Source organism: Lucilia cuprina, chromosome 2 (genome assembly GCF_022045245.1).
Source record: "Lucilia cuprina isolate Lc7/37 chromosome 2, ASM2204524v1, whole genome shotgun sequence".
Classification (NCBI taxonomy): Eukaryota; Metazoa; Arthropoda; class Insecta; order Diptera; family Calliphoridae; genus Lucilia; species Lucilia cuprina.
In genome coordinates, this window is record NC_060950.1 from 37,865,642 (window position 1) to 37,888,702 (window position 23,061).

Consider the following 23,061-nt stretch of genomic DNA (forward strand, 5'->3'; position numbering starts at 1 on the left):
CAGAAGTAATATTGATAAAAAAATCAGAAAATTACTATTTACTTAAAATATTAAGTTTTTCTTCTTCCGGATTCATTATTTTATTGTTTTTATTGATTGTGTTTTCTCACTTATAACTTAGGTTTAGTTGGACAATTACACTCAGTTAAACTAACATAATAGGTAACTTTACTGATTACTAAAAATCACGAAACATATAGTAAACCAGGTTTAACTAAAGAATGAAGATTATCTTAAGCAGAAAACCCCGCCCTTAATTCTAAGATTTTTTTATTTTATAGTACATATTGTTATTATTTTTAAAACTATTTAATTTGGGATAATAAATTATTATTTATTTATTCGTATACATATTTATATTTATCTATATAAACACACAATAAATTATTAAGAACGAAGAATGAACAACTGTTTCAACTTTTGTTAAACATCTATAAAATCAATTAAATGAGTAATAATGAATTTTTGTTGTTTATTTAACAATATGGTCCCTGTACTTGTTAAGTTTTTTTTAATACATATACACACATATATTACTTTATATTTATTATATTCTAGTGTTTATCGAAAAAGAAATGCATATAGATATTAATATCTTGAAAAACATTCATACTTATATCTTCAAATATATGTATGTATGTACTACATATGTATGTTTGTCTCTATTTGAATTTGTTTGTGGCATTAGGTGAGTATTAGGTACTTAATTAATGTTATAATGAAATACATTTATAAAAATATTTAAATTTCGTATATAATTAGTTATTAAATAAATGAATTTTATTGTTGGTAATGTTACTTAAATAATAATTAAATAAATATACTATGTTCGTAATTATTGTATGTGTGTATGTGTATGTATATATTTATTTAGTGTGTCAACATCACCAATGAAACCCAATGAATTTTGAATTTAAAAAATATTTTTTATATTAATAATAATAGATAGTGAAAGTTTAAAACCAACTAACTTACATTATTATCTACATGAAATAATGAAGACAATAATTGTTAGCACAAAGTAACAATTTGTGGGCATCATTAAATCATGTTTGAAAAAATATTAGTTGCATGGTATCAACATTTCACCATCGTAATTAAAATGTGTGTATGTATGTATGTATGTATAGAATACTGAAATAAATTATAAAATATAAAAAAAAAATAATCAAACTTACAATTCGAAATGTTACATTGCATTTGATTTTGTTCGAGTTGCTGTATATTTCTTAATAAATTCATTGGATCAATACGTTTTCGTTTAAAATTATCTAAAATAAATGTGAATATTAAAATAAAATTAAATTGAAAAATTAAAATATTTAAAACTAATTTGTTCACTTGACTAGTTTTTTTCTCGATTGCTGAGCATACAGCTTGTCGCAAATTATTTTCTATTGGTTTTTCAAATGTGACTACAGCGAGATACAAAATCAATTTCTTAAACTTTTTTGTTGATCTACTGAAACAATATCAGAAAGTGCAGTAAATGGGAGAAATAAATATGACCTTAATACTTGATAAAATTGATCACAGAAATTCAAGGACTTTGTAAGAAGTTAAACAAATTTTTGTATATTTTTAACAGGAACAAATAAATTTAGTCGCCCTGGACAAAATTATCTTTTTTTTATGGTGTCATAAAGAAGTATACAAATCATTGAATTATGTTTTCAATGCAGACCGTTTGCTGCTGCCAAACGCATTGCCACTTCTTCGGGTGTTAAAACTGGTTGATTAGCGAAGACATTCTCATCATTGCCTACATCACATTCTGATGGCAAACTTGTATAGAGAGCAAAATGTTCGGCCTCTGAAAGATCTACACCGGGGTCGAGTACTACACCATAGGCTCCTTCGCATAAATTCTTAATACTTTGACGATCAGCAATGGCTATAAGTTCCATATTGCCATCTGATATCGGAATATCAGCCAATTGTAATGCACTTAAGGTTTTGCGATCTAAAAGACCGCCATCGTATCTTAAAGTGCATGAACTGGAGTAAGATCTTTCTTGCCTGCCTAATGTTTCCGAGCTATCACCCTTGAGAGGTATATGAATAACATCAGCATTACGTTGGATAGGGCGTTTGCCCGATACACTACTAGCACTACGACCTACAGCCTTTCCCGTTTTTTCATTGCATTTAGGCTCAAGTCCCAGGGAGTTTGGTTGTAAAGATTTTACCGAACGTATCGATGCACGATTGTTGTCATTCATTGAAAAGTTGCCAATACTGGGTTCACGACTTTGATTTGGAGTAGTTGCTTTCGAATTGGATTCATCACCTGAAATTGTAGTATCGGGTTTGCTTTTCTTGCGCGAAAACAAGCGTGAGAAGAAACTTTGTTTTTTCTTGGGCGAAGGCGTTGAGGTCGCCGATCGTTTAGTAGGACTTTGATCGGGTGTACGCATAATAATAATTTGTGAGGGAGGGCGTGAAGAAATACTACTATTGCGACTACTATTAGCAGTATTGCAAGGTGAGGTATCTGTGTTAGCACCTGCCCACAGTTCTTGAGAAGGTTTTCGCTTAGGGGGCAATGGTGGTAGAAATTGTTCTCCAATAGGAGAAGGTGTTCTAGGTGGCAACGGTATGGGGGGAGATGGCGGAGTTTGAGGCGTTTGAGCAGCGCTTAGTTTTATTCTTGGTGCCGGAGGATTTTTTAAAACTACTAAATCATTTTCAAGATTCTTATTAGTACTAGTTTTGACTTGAGTTTTTAATAGGGAATTATCAATAGGAATCTCAATTGGATTCTTCAATGCGATCTGAAGACTAGTATAAGTAGCGGTTTCGTCAAAGTTTTCATCAATATCTACAGACACTTGTGCACTAGCAGAACAATTTAAATTCTCTACATCATCGGCTAAATCCCTACTATAGTCTCCCTGTAACTGATCACCCATATTACGTTTGGCCAGTAATTCCAAACAATATCTGTCGTCTAGTTCTATGTCCTGTTCGATTAGTTCGGTATTCATGCGATTGTCATCTGTTAAGGAAAGTGTATCTTGACTTGTAATCATAGCTTCTTTAATGGCATTCGTAGTGCCACTTAATGATAAAATATCACCATTTTCAACTATAAGACTGTCGGTACGTTCGAACTCATTAGATTGCATCCACTCGGTGATTTTATCTACAGTCGTTAATTCGACCGAATCTATTTCTCTTTTCCCTAAAATCTCTTCAACTGGTGTCGAAGTCTGTGTGGCATCATCCATAGTAGGAAAAGTGATTAGAGGTACGGGCACCTCAATTTCCATATCGCCGTTTGTACGTTCAATGTAATTATAATTGTCAGTGTCGTCATTGTCATTGTCTTCGTCATCATCAACGTCAGCATCACCGTCGTTGTCATCGTCGAAACTTTCTTTTTGAAGTTTTCGCGCCTCGTCGTGCTCGTTTAATGTGTCGGAACTTAGAGGCTTACTGGCTGAGCTGTCACTGGTAACAGTATCGTCGTTATCATTATCAGCATCCACCAAAGAGGGTACTGAATATTTGGTCGCAGTTGTTTCACTGTCCAACGAAAGTATTTGCTGGAATATTTCCATGTCTTGTCTGTGTTTTAACTTGCGTTGTATACGCGGAAATGTTCGCATACCTAGATCGGGATGAAATTCGAACGGCAACGCTTCACTTGTTTCTCCATCCGATGGTCGGAATAATTGTATGTATACCTATGAATAAATATTGTTATACGTTATATTTAATTGAGCTTTACTAGCTTTTGCAACTTACCTGAACGCTGTGCTTTACGTCAGGATTGATGTAGCGGGGAGTTTTGAAGGTAATAGCAGCTTGTTTGTGGACATCGGTCGGCTGAAATTGTGCAACGTCTTCCCAATATACCTCATTATTTCTCAATTCGAAAAATCGAATTTTAATATCATCTTTGGGCACTTTTTCACATAACATAATAATTGTATCACCTCCTGTTACTTTGGCGGCGCAGCTACACAAACGGCAGATAACTAAATCATTTATCGATTTCTTATCATGTATCGGATCTGAGACCACTGGTGGTATTGGATAAGGTTTCTTGACACCTGGTAATGGTATAAAGGCTTGAAAGCACAAACGTACAACATTGAGATCTATGGATGATGGTTGATCTTTGTGGGCAAAACTTGCTAAAATCGAAAGGAAACATGATTTTAAAAATGTTTTAAATTAAATTTAAAGAAAACAATTACTTTTAAACGGGTCAATACGTTTCCTCTCTCGCTCTTCGAGAGCGGCTTTAATGTCTTTCTTTTTAACACACTGTATTCCCAAATTGCTGAAAACAGCTCTCATTGGTGGGCCATTGATGGTTGCCAGGCAAACACCATATTCACAGCCCTCCTTACCAACTAAATTGTGTGGATGTGGTCGATAAGGTTCATCTTTGGTAACACACGAAACAACAATTTTAACTTTTCCCTCATAGCCTTCCACTTCGATGGTGGGAAATGTTTTGTTCTCTGGCGTTGAGTGAACACCTGGTATAGATCCAGCCGAGCGACCTTCGCATATGTATCGAAAACGCAGTCCCTTTGGTGCTGGTTGTTCTACGATTTTAAGACGAACTCCTTCCAAATTTGGAATATTGGGTTGTGATGATAAATTTGTGAAAGTAGGTGACGAGGATGCTGATGAGGTGGATGATACAGACGGTGGGTTATACATTCTGTCTGTTATGGTACTTAAAACGTCATCTACTGCAAATGAACAAAGAAAAGTTAAATTTATAAATTGTCTTTTTTAATTATAAAATGTTTAAATGATATGATCAAGTGTTTTCTAACGATAAATTTCTATTAAAGATCAATGCAAATATTTCCATATAGTTATGCAATTTTTGCAAATAAGGAAGAGAATCTTTAACATTCATAAATACTTCAGAGTGATTTTTTCATCTGAATATCTTCTTATGTATGTGATTTTGTGGATGAACAAAGAGTTTAATAAAAACAATTTTCATTGTTTTATTTTCCCCTTGCCAGATGGATAAATAAGTCTGACGTCAATAATAAACAAATCGAATATTGATCGCACTGATACGATTACGAAAGTACAAGTATCCGCGTGTGTTTTGTTTGTTTATTTTACCGGTTGGTTCACTAATGTTGAAATACATAAATATTAAGAACAGAAATTTAATTGTCTACATTTATTTCGAAATTACAATAGAAATTTGTTTTGTTCAATTACTTGGTTTATTTATTTTTTTATTTTACGTGTGTACGAGTACAAATTCCAAATAGAACCACTAATTGTATGGCGAAAATCTACAATTTTCAAAATGTTTTTAATTTTGTTTGTAATAACACAAGTTATTTTATTGTTTCTATAATGTCTAAAGTAGAATTGGTAAAAAAATAATATGTATTTGATGATCGTTCATTTTGACATTGAAAAAATCCACAGCGCGTCGCGATGATGGCAAAATACATGTATTAGGGTAACAATGTTGTTTTGTACACATTAGCGTATGAGTACTTAGTATTAATATGTTACTTATACGACACATTGCTCATATAGATAAATTCTAACACCCGTATTCAGAAAAATATTAATCGCATATTTTAGTTTTATTACGCACATTTTCCATGCAAAATTCCTACAATAAATTATTAATAACTTTATTAAGCATTTATGAATATGGGGTAATGATTATTTTAAAAAAAGTCCAAATGTGAATTTATACTTAAAAATACTTAATCTCTTAATTTAAGGCCCATTTTTACGGTTTTTATAATTTGTATTTTTGATCATTCTTGATCAGGATGAATAAACATTTACATATATGTAGATATGTATGTATGTATGTGTATATTTGTAGACTTTGTTTAAATTCAATTAATAAAATTAATAAATTCCAGTATATGAATGTTTGAATGAATGAATAAGTGTGTATGTGTTTGGGTTTACTTACGCATAACACTGAATTCATGATTGTGTTGTTCATATTGAAGAATATTTTCTATAAAATAAAAGAAAAAATAAAATAAAAAATATGAAAACAAAAAACAATATTGTGGATTAACACACACATACATTACATTCATTTTTAAAAAGTGGATTTGTTAATAATCCAAGCGATTGGATTATTGAAACAATCAAAAAAGAAAAGTAAATTACATCGTTTAATCATCGCATTTAATATATTTTAATATACATACATCTGCTACATTTTACACGGATTAAATAAAATTAATACTGAATCCAATCAATCCTGTTTGTTACATCATGTTTTCTAGACACAATTAGTCACAAAATGTTCTTACGATAAGTGTAATTATTTCGGACTCCAAATTAATTTTCCAATAAATAAAAACAAGTTAGTATGGGTTATATTATACCCTTAAGCTATTATGTGTATATTTATGGTTATACGAACGGGTTAACGCACAAAGTCATTCAGAGTGCGAATTATAAATATTATAATTATTTAACTTTGCTAGAGTTTCTGATGGGATTCGAAGCCACTACTGAATAAAACATTAAAAACTAACCTATAAATGCCAGAAATGGTTATAATGACAATGGGTTAATAATTTTACTTTTGGTATTTTGCTTTGAAAATATTTTTTTTGTTTAAAAAAAGAAAATACCTACTTGTCTATCAAATCAAATCAGATCTTTCAGATCATAAAACTATTTACGTTTTTTTTTACGTCAATCTTAGATGATCTCTCGTGATCAAATGCCAATTTTTTGTATTTAATATTTATTTTCATTTTGTAAATAATTTGTTAAAAAATAAATATTTATTAAAAATAGTTTAAACTAAACTGGTGTGCCCACATAAAGAATAATTCGATCATTCCATTAGTTAAAAACATTTAAGAAGAATTTTACTAAAACACAAATATAATTTGTGTTTCATTATAATATTAGTAAATATTTACTAAATATTTTGAATTTCTATTCCAAAGGGTGCCATTACTAAGTAAACATTTTAATTATAAATATTTTAATAATACAAATAATAAAACATTTACATACAAACAACAACCGTGAATTAATTTCTCCGTTCATTAAAACTATATTAATTTATTTCACACCTTTGGTGATCTGTTTTATTTTATTTGCAAATAATTATCTGCGAATGAAATTAATTTAGTTTATTCATTATTTTGACTGGGTTAGTACAAAAAAAACAAAATATGTAAAAGAATTTGGGCAAATTAATACTATCATTTTAAACTATAACAAGACCTCTCAAAGATATCTATAAAAGTCGTAGGAATTGGAATTGATTACATTTTAATTAATTTAAAAACTACTATTTTTCAGAAAGGTAGATCCGAGTAGAACAACAATTTGTTTTAGAACTTTCCTAAATCTTGAGATACGCACTTATAAGGGTGGATTTAGAGTGAAGAATCTGAGGCCTTTATATTAACATATATGATATTGAAGTAACTTGAAGAAATATATGTGTATTTCATTAGAAAACACATTTTCGAGATGTTTTTGTTCTACAATGACCGAAAAATAACTGGTTACAAATGTGTTTATCCGATTTGTTTACAAATTTAAAACTGGCTTTACAGTTTGTCATTCCGTTTGTAATTTCTATAATATAATTTTCCGACCCTATAAAGTATATATATTCTGGATCCTTATAGATAGCGGAGTCGATTAGACCATTCCGTCTGTCTGTCTGTTGAAATCAGTTTTTAGAGGACCCCAGATATCGGCGAAATCCGAATCTTCAATAATTCTGTTAAACGTGCTTTCGAGAAGATCGCTATTTAAAATCAGAAAATCAGGTCGGTAAATAACGGAGATATGAGCAAAAATCCGAGACAACCTCTGAAAATTTCATCAAAAAATGTCATATTTTTTATGCTTTGTTAAATAAGCAACAACAACACTGTATATTAGAAAAAGATGTACAAGTGTGTGTATATGGTTTTATTCAGCTGTGTATTTCGTTTTGTATGTTTGGATGCTGTTGGCGTCATTGAGTTGTGTATTTTGTTTTTGTGAATTCTGTTCGTATATTTGGATGTAGGTTGGTTTTATTGCGTTGTTTATTTTGTTTCTGTTTTTCTGTGTTTTTCGTTATGTATGTTTAGATGTCTGTTGGTTATACGAACGGGTTAACTCACAAAGTCATTCAGAGTGCGAATTAAGTTATTTAACTAGGTATTTGCTAGAGTTTCTGGTGGGATTCGAAGCCACTACTAAAAAATATTAAAAACTAACCTCTTAATGCCAGAAATGTTTATAATGACAATGGGTAAATAATTTTACTTTTGGTATTTTGCTTTGAAAACATTTTTTTTTCGTTTTAAAAAATACTTACTTGTCTATAAAATCAAATCAGCTCTTAAAACTATTTATGTTTTTTGGTGCCAATTTGTATTTTGTTTTTTATTTCGTTTAGTGTTGTTGTTGTTCATTTTGTTTTGCTTTTGGTGTAATAATAATGTAGTCGGGAAAAAATTTATAAAACTAATATGTTTAAAATACACAATGGTGAAGGATATATAAGATTCGGCACAGCCGAATATAGCACTCTTACTTGTTTTTAATATTTACTAGTTAATTCTCTTACTTAATGTTCCATTATAAAGTTATTTTATCTTTTTTTTTTTTGGAATGGTTTTAACAAAAATGCAAATATTATCAACATTGTATGTACATTACAGCCGCAGTTTTTGAGGACAGGTCCTCTTAGTACTGGTTACAGAATAAATACTTAGGAATACATAAGTGTGTAAAGGCAAAAGTTTATTGACCTATTACAGCTATTCTAAATATACATACAATTGCAATATACTACTTTGTAAAATAACTACGTTCTAATCTAGAGTATCTACATGTTAGATTAATTTGTAACTTTACGCTACATTATCTGTGATATATTAATAAGTTTGATAGGAAATTAGTAAAAAATGTCCTTTTAAAATGGATATAATTGTAAATTTCAGGGTTATGTGAATACGCATATGTATATATGTTGTGTATGCAATAAATGTGTGTCTAAAATACAGCTGTGCATAATTCAAAATACTACTCAAACCCATCTACGTATAGAGATTTACATTTAAAAATCGATAACGGTATTAAAGCAAATCACTTTCTATAGAAATCTATTGTTTTTGTGTGTATGGTTGTTTGTATTAAACTTATTTACTAATGGATTATTAATTACCATAGTTTTCATTCATAATAAAAAAAGTCAGGGATTCAGGTTGACACACAACTTGTTTACCTAAATAGGTATGTATATCCAATTTTAAAGTGATGTCGATAACTATTTGGTATATGAAGTGAATCAAGTGGAGAATCTCAGAATATAATTCCTATAAACAAATAATACTAATGAATGTTAATGAAAATTGAAAATTTCTAAAGTTTTTCTAGAGGATAAACTTTTGTTGGCAAGAATTCGTCCTTCCTATGGTAAAAAATAAAAACATGTAAATATGTATAAATATTTTAATGAAAGTTTTGTTATTTTTTATGAAAATGCTGTTACTGCCTTTGACAATGTTGTTTGTTTTTATTGTGTTAATGTGTATTTATTTTCGGTTCAACAACGCGATTTTCCAATCGATTGCGCACGTGACAAGCTACTGAAGTAGGTAGTAAATTGTGAACAAAAATAAGTTGACTAGTAATTACCCGCTGGTTCTACATGTGCAAATGCAACCCTTTTTAAACTTTAATATGTATTGTTTTTATGTAGGACTGATTTAAATTTATTTGAAGAAGAAATACGGATTAAAATGCCCAAATTAACCGTATGGAAAAGAATGCTATGAAAACTTTAATTACTTTGTCCAAAAATTTCAAACGAACTAAACAAGTTCTATACCTATGTTTATTGTGAAAATCAATCCAGTTTTATTAAAGCTAAAATAAAAATTCTAAAAAATTTCAAATATGTATGTATAATAAGAAGGGGTAAGGAAAAGTAGTAGTCATTTATACAACGCAAAGTTCTGTTTGACACCATAGCGTTGTCGCTTTGGTAACACATTATTATTTTTTGTTGATTTGATAACATTGTATATTTTTTATATTTTTGTTTTGACACCTAACCGTATATACTTTGACAACGAATGTTATTGAAAAAATATAAACACTTTATTTTTTACAATTAAACTATATTAAATTAAATATTATGAAGTATTTACATCTTAAGGAGAAAGTTAAAAAAAATCATTTGAAACTCATTTTCCTACAACAATTTGATTTAAAAGAAACCTCTTAAAATTATTTTCCAATCTAAGAACTAACGGGACGTGTAAGTCTGTTTATAATATATAAAAAATATAATATAAAAAAATATAAACTTTATATACATATTACATATTTTTTGCCGGCATACCGGCATATACATACTTACAATATTACCATAGTTTCATAACTTAGGTATGTATGTAATATTAGGCTGGTCCCGTTAAGTTGAATTAGAAAATGATTTTGAGTCGATTGTAACGTACTCAGAAAAGGTCTCAGTTTCCTACCAGCCTTTGAATTGATTGATCTCAAAACAATCTATTAAACGAAATTCTACAATCTTTTTAAAATGGGTCTCAAAAAATATATAATTTCTAATTTTTTCTGTACATTCGATTGAGAAGTATTTATACATGAAGTTCTTAAAAAGGCTGTTTCTCGGGACTCTCTAATGTACATAAATATCAATGTGTCAAAATGTATACGTATGCCGAGATCTGGGTAATTGTTCCGTAATTTTGTGCATATATATTAGAATTATAATCACAATTAGGATCCATTACTACATTATTAATATGTGCTTTTTTACGCTCGAGAAAAAGTGATATACGCTTTCGACATACATTTGTATACTCTAAGCATGTAACATGTATAGGGCCGATTTGAAATTTTGAACATTTTTTTAAAACAATGCACATAGGTACATATCTACAGAGAAAAAACCTTTGTCTTTAATAAGAAAAAAACCTTTAAAACACATTTTTTGCAGCCAATGTGCACAATATGTGCTTTTTTGTATTTTTTTTTCAAAGAAGTTTTATTTACTTCTTATTTTGTTGTTGTTAAATTTTATTCCATATTTAATATAACAAACAATCCAAAAATAATACTTCATTTTCCTTCCATAATGTTAGATAAGAATATCAATTTGTTATTTTTGTTTTTCTTTTTTCCTTTCATTTTATATTCTTTGAATTTATTTTGTCCCATATACATACATATATATATTAAACGGACTCATATTGTATAAAAAGCAAAAATCTTTTTCCACATTCCCATTAAAATGTACCATATTGAATTTAAAGTTTTCTAAAATATTTTGGATGTTACTGACAGTTCGTCCATAAAAAATCACAACTTATTTTAAAGTTCAAAAACAATATTGTTTATACCACACACAACTGAACAGGGGATGGTTTATGCATTGGGCTTATGTTGTAACACCCAACACTTATACACATTCACCCACCTTAAAATCTTCCAATCGGCTGAGTCGATAAACCGTATGTTTCTCCTATACATGCAATATTGAAAAAGCTAAATATTTTGAGATATTTGTAATGAGTGATATAAGTAATGTATGTAGTTATTGTATATAGTACATAAGTGGAAGTTATCAAAACAATAGTTCATTATATTGAATAGAATTTTTTGCCAATTGTCTACACTTTAAAGCATCTGTATAATAGAGATAAAGTTAATGGTTGGATTTATAATTTTATGTAAGATAGCATACCAGATAAATAATGATATTGCTGGATATTTATGTTTATTTTGGACCGAGGACAACTAAATTGGTTCTCAAGACAACACTTTTCCAACAAGACAACACTTTTCCTAAATTTATAAAAAAACAATATCTTGTTTTTATAAATTAACTTTCATAATATTCTGCAAACCAGTAATCCTATCAGAACTTTTATTTGTCCAAAAAATAATTCCACTTTAATAAAACAAACTGATCAAAATGGCAAAAGTATCTTAGTATCTGATTATATGTAAGTCATGTAAGTAATGTAGTAGTCATTGAAAAATAAGTAGTTCTGTAAATACAAGTCATTAACGTGCTTTTGCTGGGATTTATATTACTGATGCAAAATTTTCATAAAAGGAGTAGAATCATATTTCCAAAAATATCGCTTGAAATATTTTCAATAATATGTATAAAAGTTAGTATTTATTTAAAAAATTAAAAATGTGTATTCTAATTTACATTTATGATTGTAAGTTTTAATGTACTTTTAAACATATTTTCTCAGTTATTTGCTATTTTAATTTATTTTACATTTAAAATTAGTCATTAAATAGATATTTGTCACTTTCCCTACTTATTATATAGAACATGCAATCTAAAACTGTTGTTTTATATATTTCCCCAGAATTTATTTAAATTTTATTACAATAATGATCTCTGTTATTTCAAAGGGATTTAAAATTTTCCATATATAGTATGGAAATTTCAAAATGTCGAACACAGTTTGAGTAATAAATAAAAAAACTAACAATTAATTTTTGTTTTAACAATTGACTCAACTTTAATCTGTAAAATTGGTGCTAAGTTTGATTATATTCAAGATAAAATAAATGCAATCAAATAATAATATTCGCATGGGTCGAAAAACTGATGTTGACTTCTTGGCCGATTTCAGTTAAAATTGAGGTCGTAATTCAATTAGTTGGATTTAAAGTGATGTTAGTTTATATTTCTATAAATTTGATATTAATTTTACTAAAAAAAAAATTATGACTTTTTATATCCTACACCACTAAAGTATACAAACCGACTTAGAGCCACTTTCACACCCACAGAATGTCCCTTTCAAAAATTACATGTTTTTCAAAATTCAATAAAAAAACACTAATATAACTATGATATTCTGCATAAATACAGGACCATATTAACTCCCTGCCTCATTTAACTCTTCTTTTAGAAAATAGCTTATTTTGTCAACAAATTGTTAAAGTATTTCTGAATTTGGATAAAAATGTAATTAAAAAAACAAGTATGAATGTATAGTCGGGCATTGCCGACTATATAATACCCTACACCAGTCAGTATGTTAAATAAGTGGATAATTTTAAAAAATAAAGCATTTAATTTGTTCTTTAACCGTATTGTGGGAATTGACAAAAAAAAAAACAAGGGGAGTTTGTATGGGGGCTAGGGTCAAATGAGGCCCGATCACTATAAAAATTAGTAGCGTTGTTTATCGTTCTAAAAAATAAGTTTTGCGGATTTTTGTTGACATACTTCATAGAACATTTAACGTAATTATGAGCCTAAATGCCCTATTCGGGGGGTACGGTTGTATGGGGCTAGGCGAAATAATGGACCGATTTCAACCATTTTCAATACCGACAGACATACGGACGGACATAGCTAAATCGACTCTGAGTGATTCTGAGCCGATTGGTATACTTTAAGGTGGGTCTAGAACCAATATTTTTGGGTGTTACAAACATCAGCACAAACGCATAATACCCTCCCCACTATAGTGGTGTAGGTCCTATACCTTAAAGTATACCAATCGTGCTGATGTTTGTAACGCACAATAATATTGGTCCTATACCTTAAAGTATACCAATCGCCTCAGAATCATTTTCTGAGTCGATTTAGCTATGTCCGCCCGTTCATGTAAACCTTCTAATCAAACTACAGGTCGCAATTTTAAAGATAATTCAATGTAATGGCACATGATCTTTTATGGTACCGTAAACAAAACCTATTGAATATGGTTAACATCGGTCCATTATTTCACCTAGTCCCCATACAACTGAACCCCCGAATAGGGCTTGTAAACTTTGTAATCAAACTACAGGTCGAAATTTTGGAGATAATTCAATGAAATTTTGCACATGATCTTCTATGGTACCGTAGACGTTGAAAATGGTTTACATCGGTCCATTATTTCACCTAGCCCCCATACAACTGAACTTGCCGAAAAGGGCTTTTAAGTTTTACACTAGACTTGATGACCCTCACGAATTCCATAATAATAGGTCTTCATATGACCCTAGTCCCTATAAAAAGCCCCCATTAAAATTTCACTTAAATATCCATAATTTTATTCAACAATAAACGGCTTAAGTATGTATATCTGAGCAAGATACAATTCAACTTAAATGCTTTATTATGGCAACTAAATCACATTTTATTTTTGTAAAAGGTGTAGGGTATTATATGGTCGGCCTCGCCCCACTATAATTTCTTACTTGTTTTTTAATGGAAATATTTATATGTATACATAAATACATACTATGGGTATGTATATACATACATATGTACAAGATTTCCTTAACTTTATAAATTATAAATACATATTTGCTTTTGAGTTCTTAAGTATTTTCCCTTCCTCTGTTTTTTTTCTGGCTTCTAACTTATTGCTGCTTCCTTACAAGATATTTTAGCACAAACATAGATAACGTATGACGGGTAAACAAACATGATGACACACACAAACAAACTTATAATTAAATCTCGCATTTAATACTTGAACGCAATGAAAAGACGTTTACAATCAAAAACAAAATTTAAATACTTTTGACAAGTTAAGATAAGTGAGTGTCATAAATGCTCACAGTAACTCTCCTTATTACATAGACTGTCAACATTAGGGTTTTTATATTCTAGCATGTTTTTTTTATATTCCCGCGGATTGATGAAAACCTTTCATAGAATTTTTTATAATTATTTAATAATCGTCTTCATATATTTTTGTTGAAATTATGGACATTGGGGGATTCTATTTTCTGTCTAACTAATTGTCAAAGTTTACAGGACGAATTTACGAAATTGAAAAAATTTTGTTGTATAACTGAATTTGACAAGTAAAGTGTCCAAATAATAACTATATTATTTTGTAAAGTACCTAAAGTGTACATTATACATACAGTAGTTTTCCGATTTAACGACCATTCAATTCTACGAACATCGCATTTAACGAACTAGCTAATTTTTCCTATTGACTACCTTAACTAACGAACAAAACTTGTTTTTTGTACTCTGTTTAACGAACTAATAAAAATATTATTATTTAAATTAATATAAAATGACAGTTATCAAAAATAACAAATAACCTAAGTTGTAGCAAGCGGTGCTTTTATACCCAAAACTGTAACTCATTTTGTGTTCTTATTAAATTTTAGTTCGATGTAGCCATGTCCGTCCTTCAGATAATGACTTTAACGCTCAATACTCGCTTAACAATACGAGTACGCCGAGTACTAACCGATATCTCTAACAAATTTTATGGGAATCGGTCCATAATTGACCTTACCCTCCATATCAGGCCCCCTTAAGAAAATTACTTCAACGCTCATTACTCGCTTAAAATACGAGTATAGCGATGAACTTCGAGAAATAACTTTAAAGCTCATGACAGAATTAGAAATACAGCGATTAAATTCGACACAAATATGGTTTGAAGGTGGGTATATAAGATTCGGAATTTTGTGTTTTGTACTATTTTTATAAAAAAAGAATAAATTTTTATAAAATACATTTAAGAAATATTTTATGTACCTATTTTTAATTATTTTCCTACCAAAAACCCACGTTTTACTTAGTACTGCATATAACGAACTTTTCAATTTTACGAACAGGCCTGACAACATATGGGTTCGTTAAATCGGAAAACTACTGTACATACATACATACATACACTTATGGATATCGACTTAAGTTATACTGATAAAAAATTACTCAAAATTAATTTTTATTTATTTAATTTATTTTGCACAAAAAAAATGTGTCATTTTGGATTATTAAATTATTTATTTTTGAACTTTGGTTTTGGTGGACATTAGATTAAGTCCTTTTAAATGAATTGATAAAATGTCATTACAATTTGTATATATTTCGTTGTTGATAATTTTATAAAATTTAAAAAAAGTGAAAGCCAGGAAAGAATTTTTTTTCTGAATTATGCAGCATCGATTAATTCAAATCCAAAAATAACAAATTTTGTTTCAACAAACAAATAAGTTTGTCATAGAATAATGGTAGTATAGATTTTTTGAAATTTTTAGTGAAACAAATTTTAAGTGCATATTTTGTATATATATTTTTAGAACATATTTTAATAATAACCCACGTTACATCAGTTCAGACGTTTGTAAATGAGAGATAGGCATATGAAATTTAAATGTTTATTTTTTACCATAATATTACAATTTATTATCGGAGTATTATTAAAAATTTTCTTACGCTCACTATCTCAATGTTTGGTTATATTTTATTGTAAGGTTAAATTGACAGTTTTCATATAAAAATTATTTTAAATGATAGAATATCTACCAGTTAAACGATAGCCGGAGGTAGATTTAACGAGCCTTAAAATGTTTATTATCGTCTGTAATTGTTTTTTAAAAACATAATAGATATAATAAATTTAATAAATGGAGAAATGTCATCCAATAAACACATGTGTCGGTATGTGTGTGTATTCTTATCTGAATTTTCCACTCATACATACATTTGAAGTGGGTAACAGATTTGAAACCATGGAAAAGCTGTGTGTTTATTAGGGTGTCTTTAAAAAACGTTTTAAATAATTTCAAAGAATTTTTTTAAATGCAATGTACACACATTAAAGGGGGTTATTTTGTAAAACCCTTTATTTCACTTAAATTTTCATATAAATTGTTTTTGTATTTTCACATATTTGTATGTCAATATTTTCAACGCAAGATGAAGTTTTTACAAAATAAGGGGGGAAATTTTCACTAAATCCAATAAACAAATATTTATTTTTTAAACCTACCTTATCCATTTCACATGTAAAATTAAGTAAGAAATAATTAAGAAGAAATGTATAACATCTTATGTAAAATTGACTCCCCTTGTTTTTTCACTAAAATATGGATATGTGACGTATAAGTAATATTTAATTTTTGCTGCCATAATTTTACAATTTTACCATAAGATGTTAAATTTTTTCTTCTTCTTTTAAAAATGTAAAAAGGACAAGGTAGACGTTTTATGCTAATATGCCACTATGGGTAGTAAAAGCCTTATTTGATTGCATATCTTTGGTTGAATGGATCATAATAAGAAGACATTAAATTTCTTGTCATATTCGAAAAATAACTCCTTAATAGAGATACACTCACATACAAGTAACCGTGCATATAAGTATAAACATTTTTCTGTATACAATTAAATTCATAAAAAGGAACGGTTCACTGAAAATCGTGAAATAATATAATAAAAATATAACCTTAAAGGACGTAGAAAAATATAAAATTTTTAAATTAATAATGATGAATACTTTAAATATCTTCTTTAAATTCTTATGTTTAGTAAAATTTTGGTTTAAATTCTTATACATAAAATGGAGTTTTATCGTCAATGCAATACTTTTACAAGTAAAAAACTTATTAATTAGAAACAACACAACAACTGTTGATTGAAAGGTTAAAAAAAGTTTTACCACAAGTGAACAGTTTAATATAACTAGATTTTCGCCCAATTTTGATTTTGAGTGAACCCATCTGTAAATGTTCTGCAATAAACTTGCGCTGCCAACAATTTTAAATTGAATTTTTATTTCTTTAATTGAATTTAAGATTTTTTAAATATGTATGTATGTGCTCATAAACCCTACGCACAATATGAAAAATGAAACAACCCTTAGAACTTTTTCTTGTCTTTTGTTTTTAAGCCGCTTAATAATTAATCAAACACAAAGCAATATGTCAAACGTATATTTCGTTTTAAAGCAACATGTTCTTTTGAAAATATAAAAAAAAATCACTTAAATATTGTTGGTATTTTGTTGTTGTTATTTTGTCTGGAATATAAAAATTGGGACAATGAAAATAAGGTCTAAGATTTTCAGTGATTCTTCATCATCTCTATCATGAACAAAGGACTCATTCAATTAATTAGCAATATAACAAGAAATAAATATAAAATTCCATAAAAAAATAGTTGGTAAGAGGGACTATTTTGTTTTATTATATGGTAAATATTCAAGTTACAGTGCCTTACAAAATAAGTATACATATGTATATTGAATTCACAATCATGTTGTATATTATATATATCAAAGTGTAGTAACAGTGATTGTAAACTAAAAGCCTGCAAAAGAAAACAATTATTCGACAATTTGCTAAAAAAAATTCGTGTGCTTATGATGGCGCACACGATATTTTTTAACAAATTGTTGCATTATTGTTTTCTTGTGCAGGCCTTATTGTGAACAGATCTTTGCAGCAAGTCATAAGTTTGTGTTATGAAAAAAAACTATCAAACAAACACACAATGTCAAAAGATAAAAAAGATTAATTTAAAATAACTTTATTTTATAAATATAACACACTGCACTGTAGGTAAGTGTGTATCTGTGTAGGAGTAAATTAATCAATGTGTCTTTAACGGAGAAAATCCTAAAAAAATTGTTATTGCCAGGCAATAGTGGTCAAGTAATATGCCTTTAATCGAGTTAAAGTGTAGATGACAGCTCTAGATAAAGATCAATACAATCAATAAACAATTTGTTAAATTATACCAAATGAATTGATTGTCAATTAAATGTAGAAATGGGAAACGTTTAACATTTTAAGTCGTTAGGGTTTGTGGATAGATGTAATGTTGTATCTTAGATAGCTGACAAAGGAACTTTTTGAACACAAGTGAAGCTATGTCACAGTATTCTTAATAATATATTTGATTATAAACTTATATATAGTTTGACCTAGTGTATGTAATGTTTAAACGCGGAGTAAGATCCCGCCCTCGCAGATGCAGGAAGACTACTACACTACTATCTCTATACTCCCTCCGAAAAATATTTTTTGTTTGTGTTAAAAACAAATTTCAAATATATTATTTGTCAATAATTACTAAACTCCTTTTAAGTAATGTAGACGGTATGCAATAGTCATTGAAACTTACAAGTCATTAACGTGTTTTGCCGCTGAAATATGTATAATTAATATCAGTATTGTACCAAATTGCATGAAATCCCACATTATTCACTTCTTTTAAAGTTTAATTTATAACCAAAATTTTGTTTATGTTATTTACAGATAAAAATATTTACATATACCAAAATTTAAATTCTACATAAATGAGAAAAATAGAACAATAATAAATGTTTTATACACACTAATCATTAATAGTAGATGTTTTAAAATAAACTTACCAATAGCATCATTTGGCTCCATATTTCATTTAATTCCAAATAATTGTGAGTTGTTATTAATAATCAAAATTTTATTTTATTTTATATTTTTACAAAATACCGCAAAAAATTTGTTTTGGTTTTAACTTAAAATGTATTTATTATGAGAACAAAACTGCAAAAAAAAAATCAACAATAACGAAAAAAATGTTTTGTGATAAAATCAAATAATAACATAAAAGTACAACAAGTTTAAATTGTATTTATTGTACGAATGAATATTGAGAATAATCACCGCAACTGACAATGGTCACGACATTAACACCGACACGATACACTGTATCAAAATCACACACGTTTTGTACTCAGTCAGTTATTTCAAGGAAAGTAGTCTTATTATGATGTTTTCATTGAATTTCAGATAAATTTTTTACTTCCAGATTTTTATTTTTCATATATTTTTTTATCAAAATTTTTAATTTTTGGACATTACAAAATTTCGAATTGTATTTAAATTTCCAATTTTGCAAGGCTGAATTTAATACAAATCAAATTAAGTGAAATCACTTTAAAATAAGGAATAATGATTCAATTATTTAAAAGTCTGTACTTAGAAATGTAGTGGCAGTCGGTTTTATTTTTTATACAAACATTTCTGTACAGTTTATTTAAATAAATTATTAAAAAGAACAAATTCAAACTCAGTTGACACATGCAATTCAAAATTAAAAACCTTTCATTTAACTCCTATAGCATTTAACTTATTATATTATTTATTATTTAATGACATTTAGTTGTGGTAAATGAATATAATTTAATTATAAATCTTTAATTTTATATATTTTTGAATTGAATTATAAATCTTTTACAAATACAAACATATTGATACATATATTTATATAACTACCCAGTAGTCGTCTTTATTTAATGTATCTTTTGCATTCAAACTATTGTAAAAATAATATCTTGCAATCAAATTTTAGATTTTCTGTCAAAAATCTATAAATTGGAAAAATTAAAATATAAACTATTCAATAGCCAATATAATAAAATATAATAGCAATAATATAATAATTATAACAATAAAATAATATAGAAACTGAAGAAAATTTTACATTGATATTCTTCCATTCATATGACAAAAAGGTGAAATAGGAGGAGAAAAAATAATTTTTGTATTTTACCGATTAAAGCATAGCAAAGTATGATGAAATCAGCTGTTTTCCTTTTCTCCTTTTCGTTTATGTATAAATACATCTTCGATCTAATGCAAATTGCTTGTTTTTTAATTATTTTATAAAATGAAGAGAGCCATACGACTGTCAAATTTTCCATGTTTCAAGAACAGCAGGGTTTACATAAAATATTTATCATCTGTGCCTTTTCATCCAGACATCTATCCATCCATTTGCTGCTTTTTAAAAATAGCTGAAGCTTTAAAATGTATTTAGTATCTCAAAAAAAAAAAAAAAAAAAAAAAAAAAAACACGCTTGTGTTATTTGATTCGTTATCACAATGCTGAAGAATTGGTTGGTGGTGGTTGCCGTACTTATTTTATTAATATTATTCAATTTCCTTTTATTGATAAACATTTTTTTTAATAAATCTTTCAAGTACACAGTACATGGTTGTTGACGTTATTGTCGAGGAAACACTTGACATGTATATTTTATCCTTTACAGTCGAGGTCCTTATTAAGTTAGAAGTTTACAAAATGAGAAAAAGCTGTATTTCTTTAAGGACAAATAACTTTTCCTAAAACCTTGACATACTAAATCATAGGCCATGGAAAACTTTTAACATGCAAAAATCTAATTGGTAAAGATAATAAAAAATTTGAAAATGATTCCCTAAAATTGCTTTTAAATACATTCTTTGCCCGAGAAATGGATTAAATAAATCATTTTAATGATCCTGAGAAGTATTTGTTTTTAACTACTTCCAATATGTAAAACATATTCATAAAGATATATCCAGTTAGATATCCTACATTGTTTTTTTTTTGCCTATTCCGCCTAGTTTAATTATATGTTAGTCCAGCAAATTTGAGTTTAATTTTGGATACATTAACTAAATAGTAACTATAAAGGCTAAATTTTATGTTTCTCAGTGCTAAGTTATAAAATTTACAAAAACAAAATACATTACTTTGTAATTTTGATCATAATTTTGTTAAATTTTAGTGCGTTTTTATTGCACATTTCAGTTAATATATTTCATTGTGATCAGTTGTGGGATACATTGCGAAACTTAGATTTTGTAATAAATTGTGTTAATTAAAAATTTAATATATCAAAAACATAGTTCAGTATATAATAAGCATCAGTCAGAGTTTAGTGAGTGTAAAACAATATAAACAAGTATGAATGTATAGTCGGGCGTAGCCGACTATATAATACCCTACACCTGTCAGTATGTATGTTAAAAATGGGGATTATTTAAAAAAATAAAGCATTTGGTTTGTTTTTTTTAACTTTATTTCGGAGTATTTTTACTTTTATTTTGGCAAAAAAAGATTTTTTTACAAGAGGGTTCAAAGGGGAGTAGGGAAAAATATGGCCCTATCCTTAAAAATGTTGGTAGGGGGAGTTAAGTCTTCTTCAATAATATTTATGTAGAATTTAAAAGTGTTAATAGTGTTTGTAACTGAATTTTGACCTTTAAGTCATTTTCTGAAGGGGAGTTTGTATGGGGGATAGGATCAAATGAAGCCCGATCATTACAAAAATCGGTAGTGTCATTTAAAGTTCTATAAAACTGAGTTTTGTCGACTTTTGTTAACATAATAGATCATTTAAATTAATTATAAGCCGAAAGGCCCTATTTGGGGAGTACGGTTGTATGGGGGCTAGTCGAAATAATGGACCGATTTTAACCATTTTCAATAGGCTTCGTCCTTGGGCCAAAAGAAGCGGGTGTGCCAAATTTCATCTAATTATCTTCAGATTATATCACTCAGATTATATCAAATTCGATTGTTTAAAACTTTAATCTGTAACGTTATGGTTACAATTTGGATAGAAATTGTTGGCAGGGTATCTGCATATAAAACATACATACGTTATCCCCTGTATTCATAAAGATATTAATCGCTTATTTGAGGTTTATTACGTACATTTTCCATACAAAATTCCTACAATAAACCATTAATAACATTATTAAGCATTTATGAATATGGGGGTAAATGTTTACCTTTAAGTTCATATACTTTATTCTACAGTATCAACCACGTCTATAAAGCATTCGTAATGCTACATATAGGTAAGTCCAAATGGGAACTAAGAATAGCGGTGCCATCTGTAAAGATGGAAATGGTTAAATTAGTGTACACCAGCATTAATCGCATAGTCCATAAAGACCTTCGGAACATAATAATTTTAGAAAATTTTCAGTTGTTGGGAAATACTCCTATATTTAAGATCGCATTGAATAATACTGTGAGTACGACAAGTGGCTTGATGTTACTAGCTGCCTGCTTTTAATGTAATTTCGATTTCGGAATGAGGGGCTTTTTTTAATTTATTGCTGGCAATGAGCAGCTTCTGATTAGCAGCAGGAGATCTGTTATGTTGCCATTCTCTTCTCTTCTGAGGAAAAGTATACATATATGTTTCTGCATTGGTTTACAAAGAATTTGGCACTTAGAGTGGTCTAAGGATAAAATCATTAGAGACGTGAAATCCACTAACCTCTTCCTCTTCCTCACACTGCAAGTTAAGATCAGTTGTATGTTTACTTTAAAAACTTAGCCTCAACTACAACTGGTGGAGAAACTAAAACAATATTATTCTAACTTGCACAAAAATAGCTGAATCTTTAGGATCTTAATAAAAATAGTATAGAACTGATTACTCTATGATTGGCATTTCGTAAAAACACTATACAAAAGCCAACAACACAACACGTTCTATATGTCGAACTCCCTTAACAAGAAAGAAAAGATATTATTTGTACAAT

At 28.6% G+C, this 23,061-nt stretch overlaps 1 protein-coding gene across 8 annotated transcripts in view; it reads right to left on the reverse strand.

Annotated features, from left to right (window-relative positions):
• Positions 1 to 1,279: 1,279 nt before the first annotated feature.
• Positions 1,280 to 23,061, reverse strand: part of LOC111676855 (embryonic polarity protein dorsal) — a 41,885-nt gene continuing 20,103 nt past the window's right edge. For 3 of the 8 annotated variants that reach the window (XM_046956636.1, XM_046956637.1, XM_046956635.1), the window contains exons 2-6: positions 19,125 to 19,278; positions 5,930 to 5,977; positions 4,206 to 4,712; positions 3,751 to 4,142; positions 1,280 to 3,689 (exon numbers count right to left, since the gene is read on the reverse strand). In XM_046956636.1, coding sequence (XP_046812592.1) covers positions 1,674 to 3,689; positions 3,751 to 4,142; positions 4,206 to 4,712; positions 5,930 to 5,977; positions 19,125 to 19,146 — 2,985 coding nt within the window. In that variant the 5' untranslated portion in view covers positions 19,147 to 19,278 and the 3' untranslated portion in view covers positions 1,280 to 1,673. Of the gene's footprint in view, positions 3,690 to 3,750; positions 4,143 to 4,205; positions 4,713 to 5,929; positions 5,978 to 19,124; positions 19,279 to 20,287; positions 20,516 to 23,061 lie in introns of those variants that run through there. The other 5 variants (XM_046956638.1, XM_046956634.1, XM_046956640.1 and 2 more) reach the window with 5 other exon arrangements.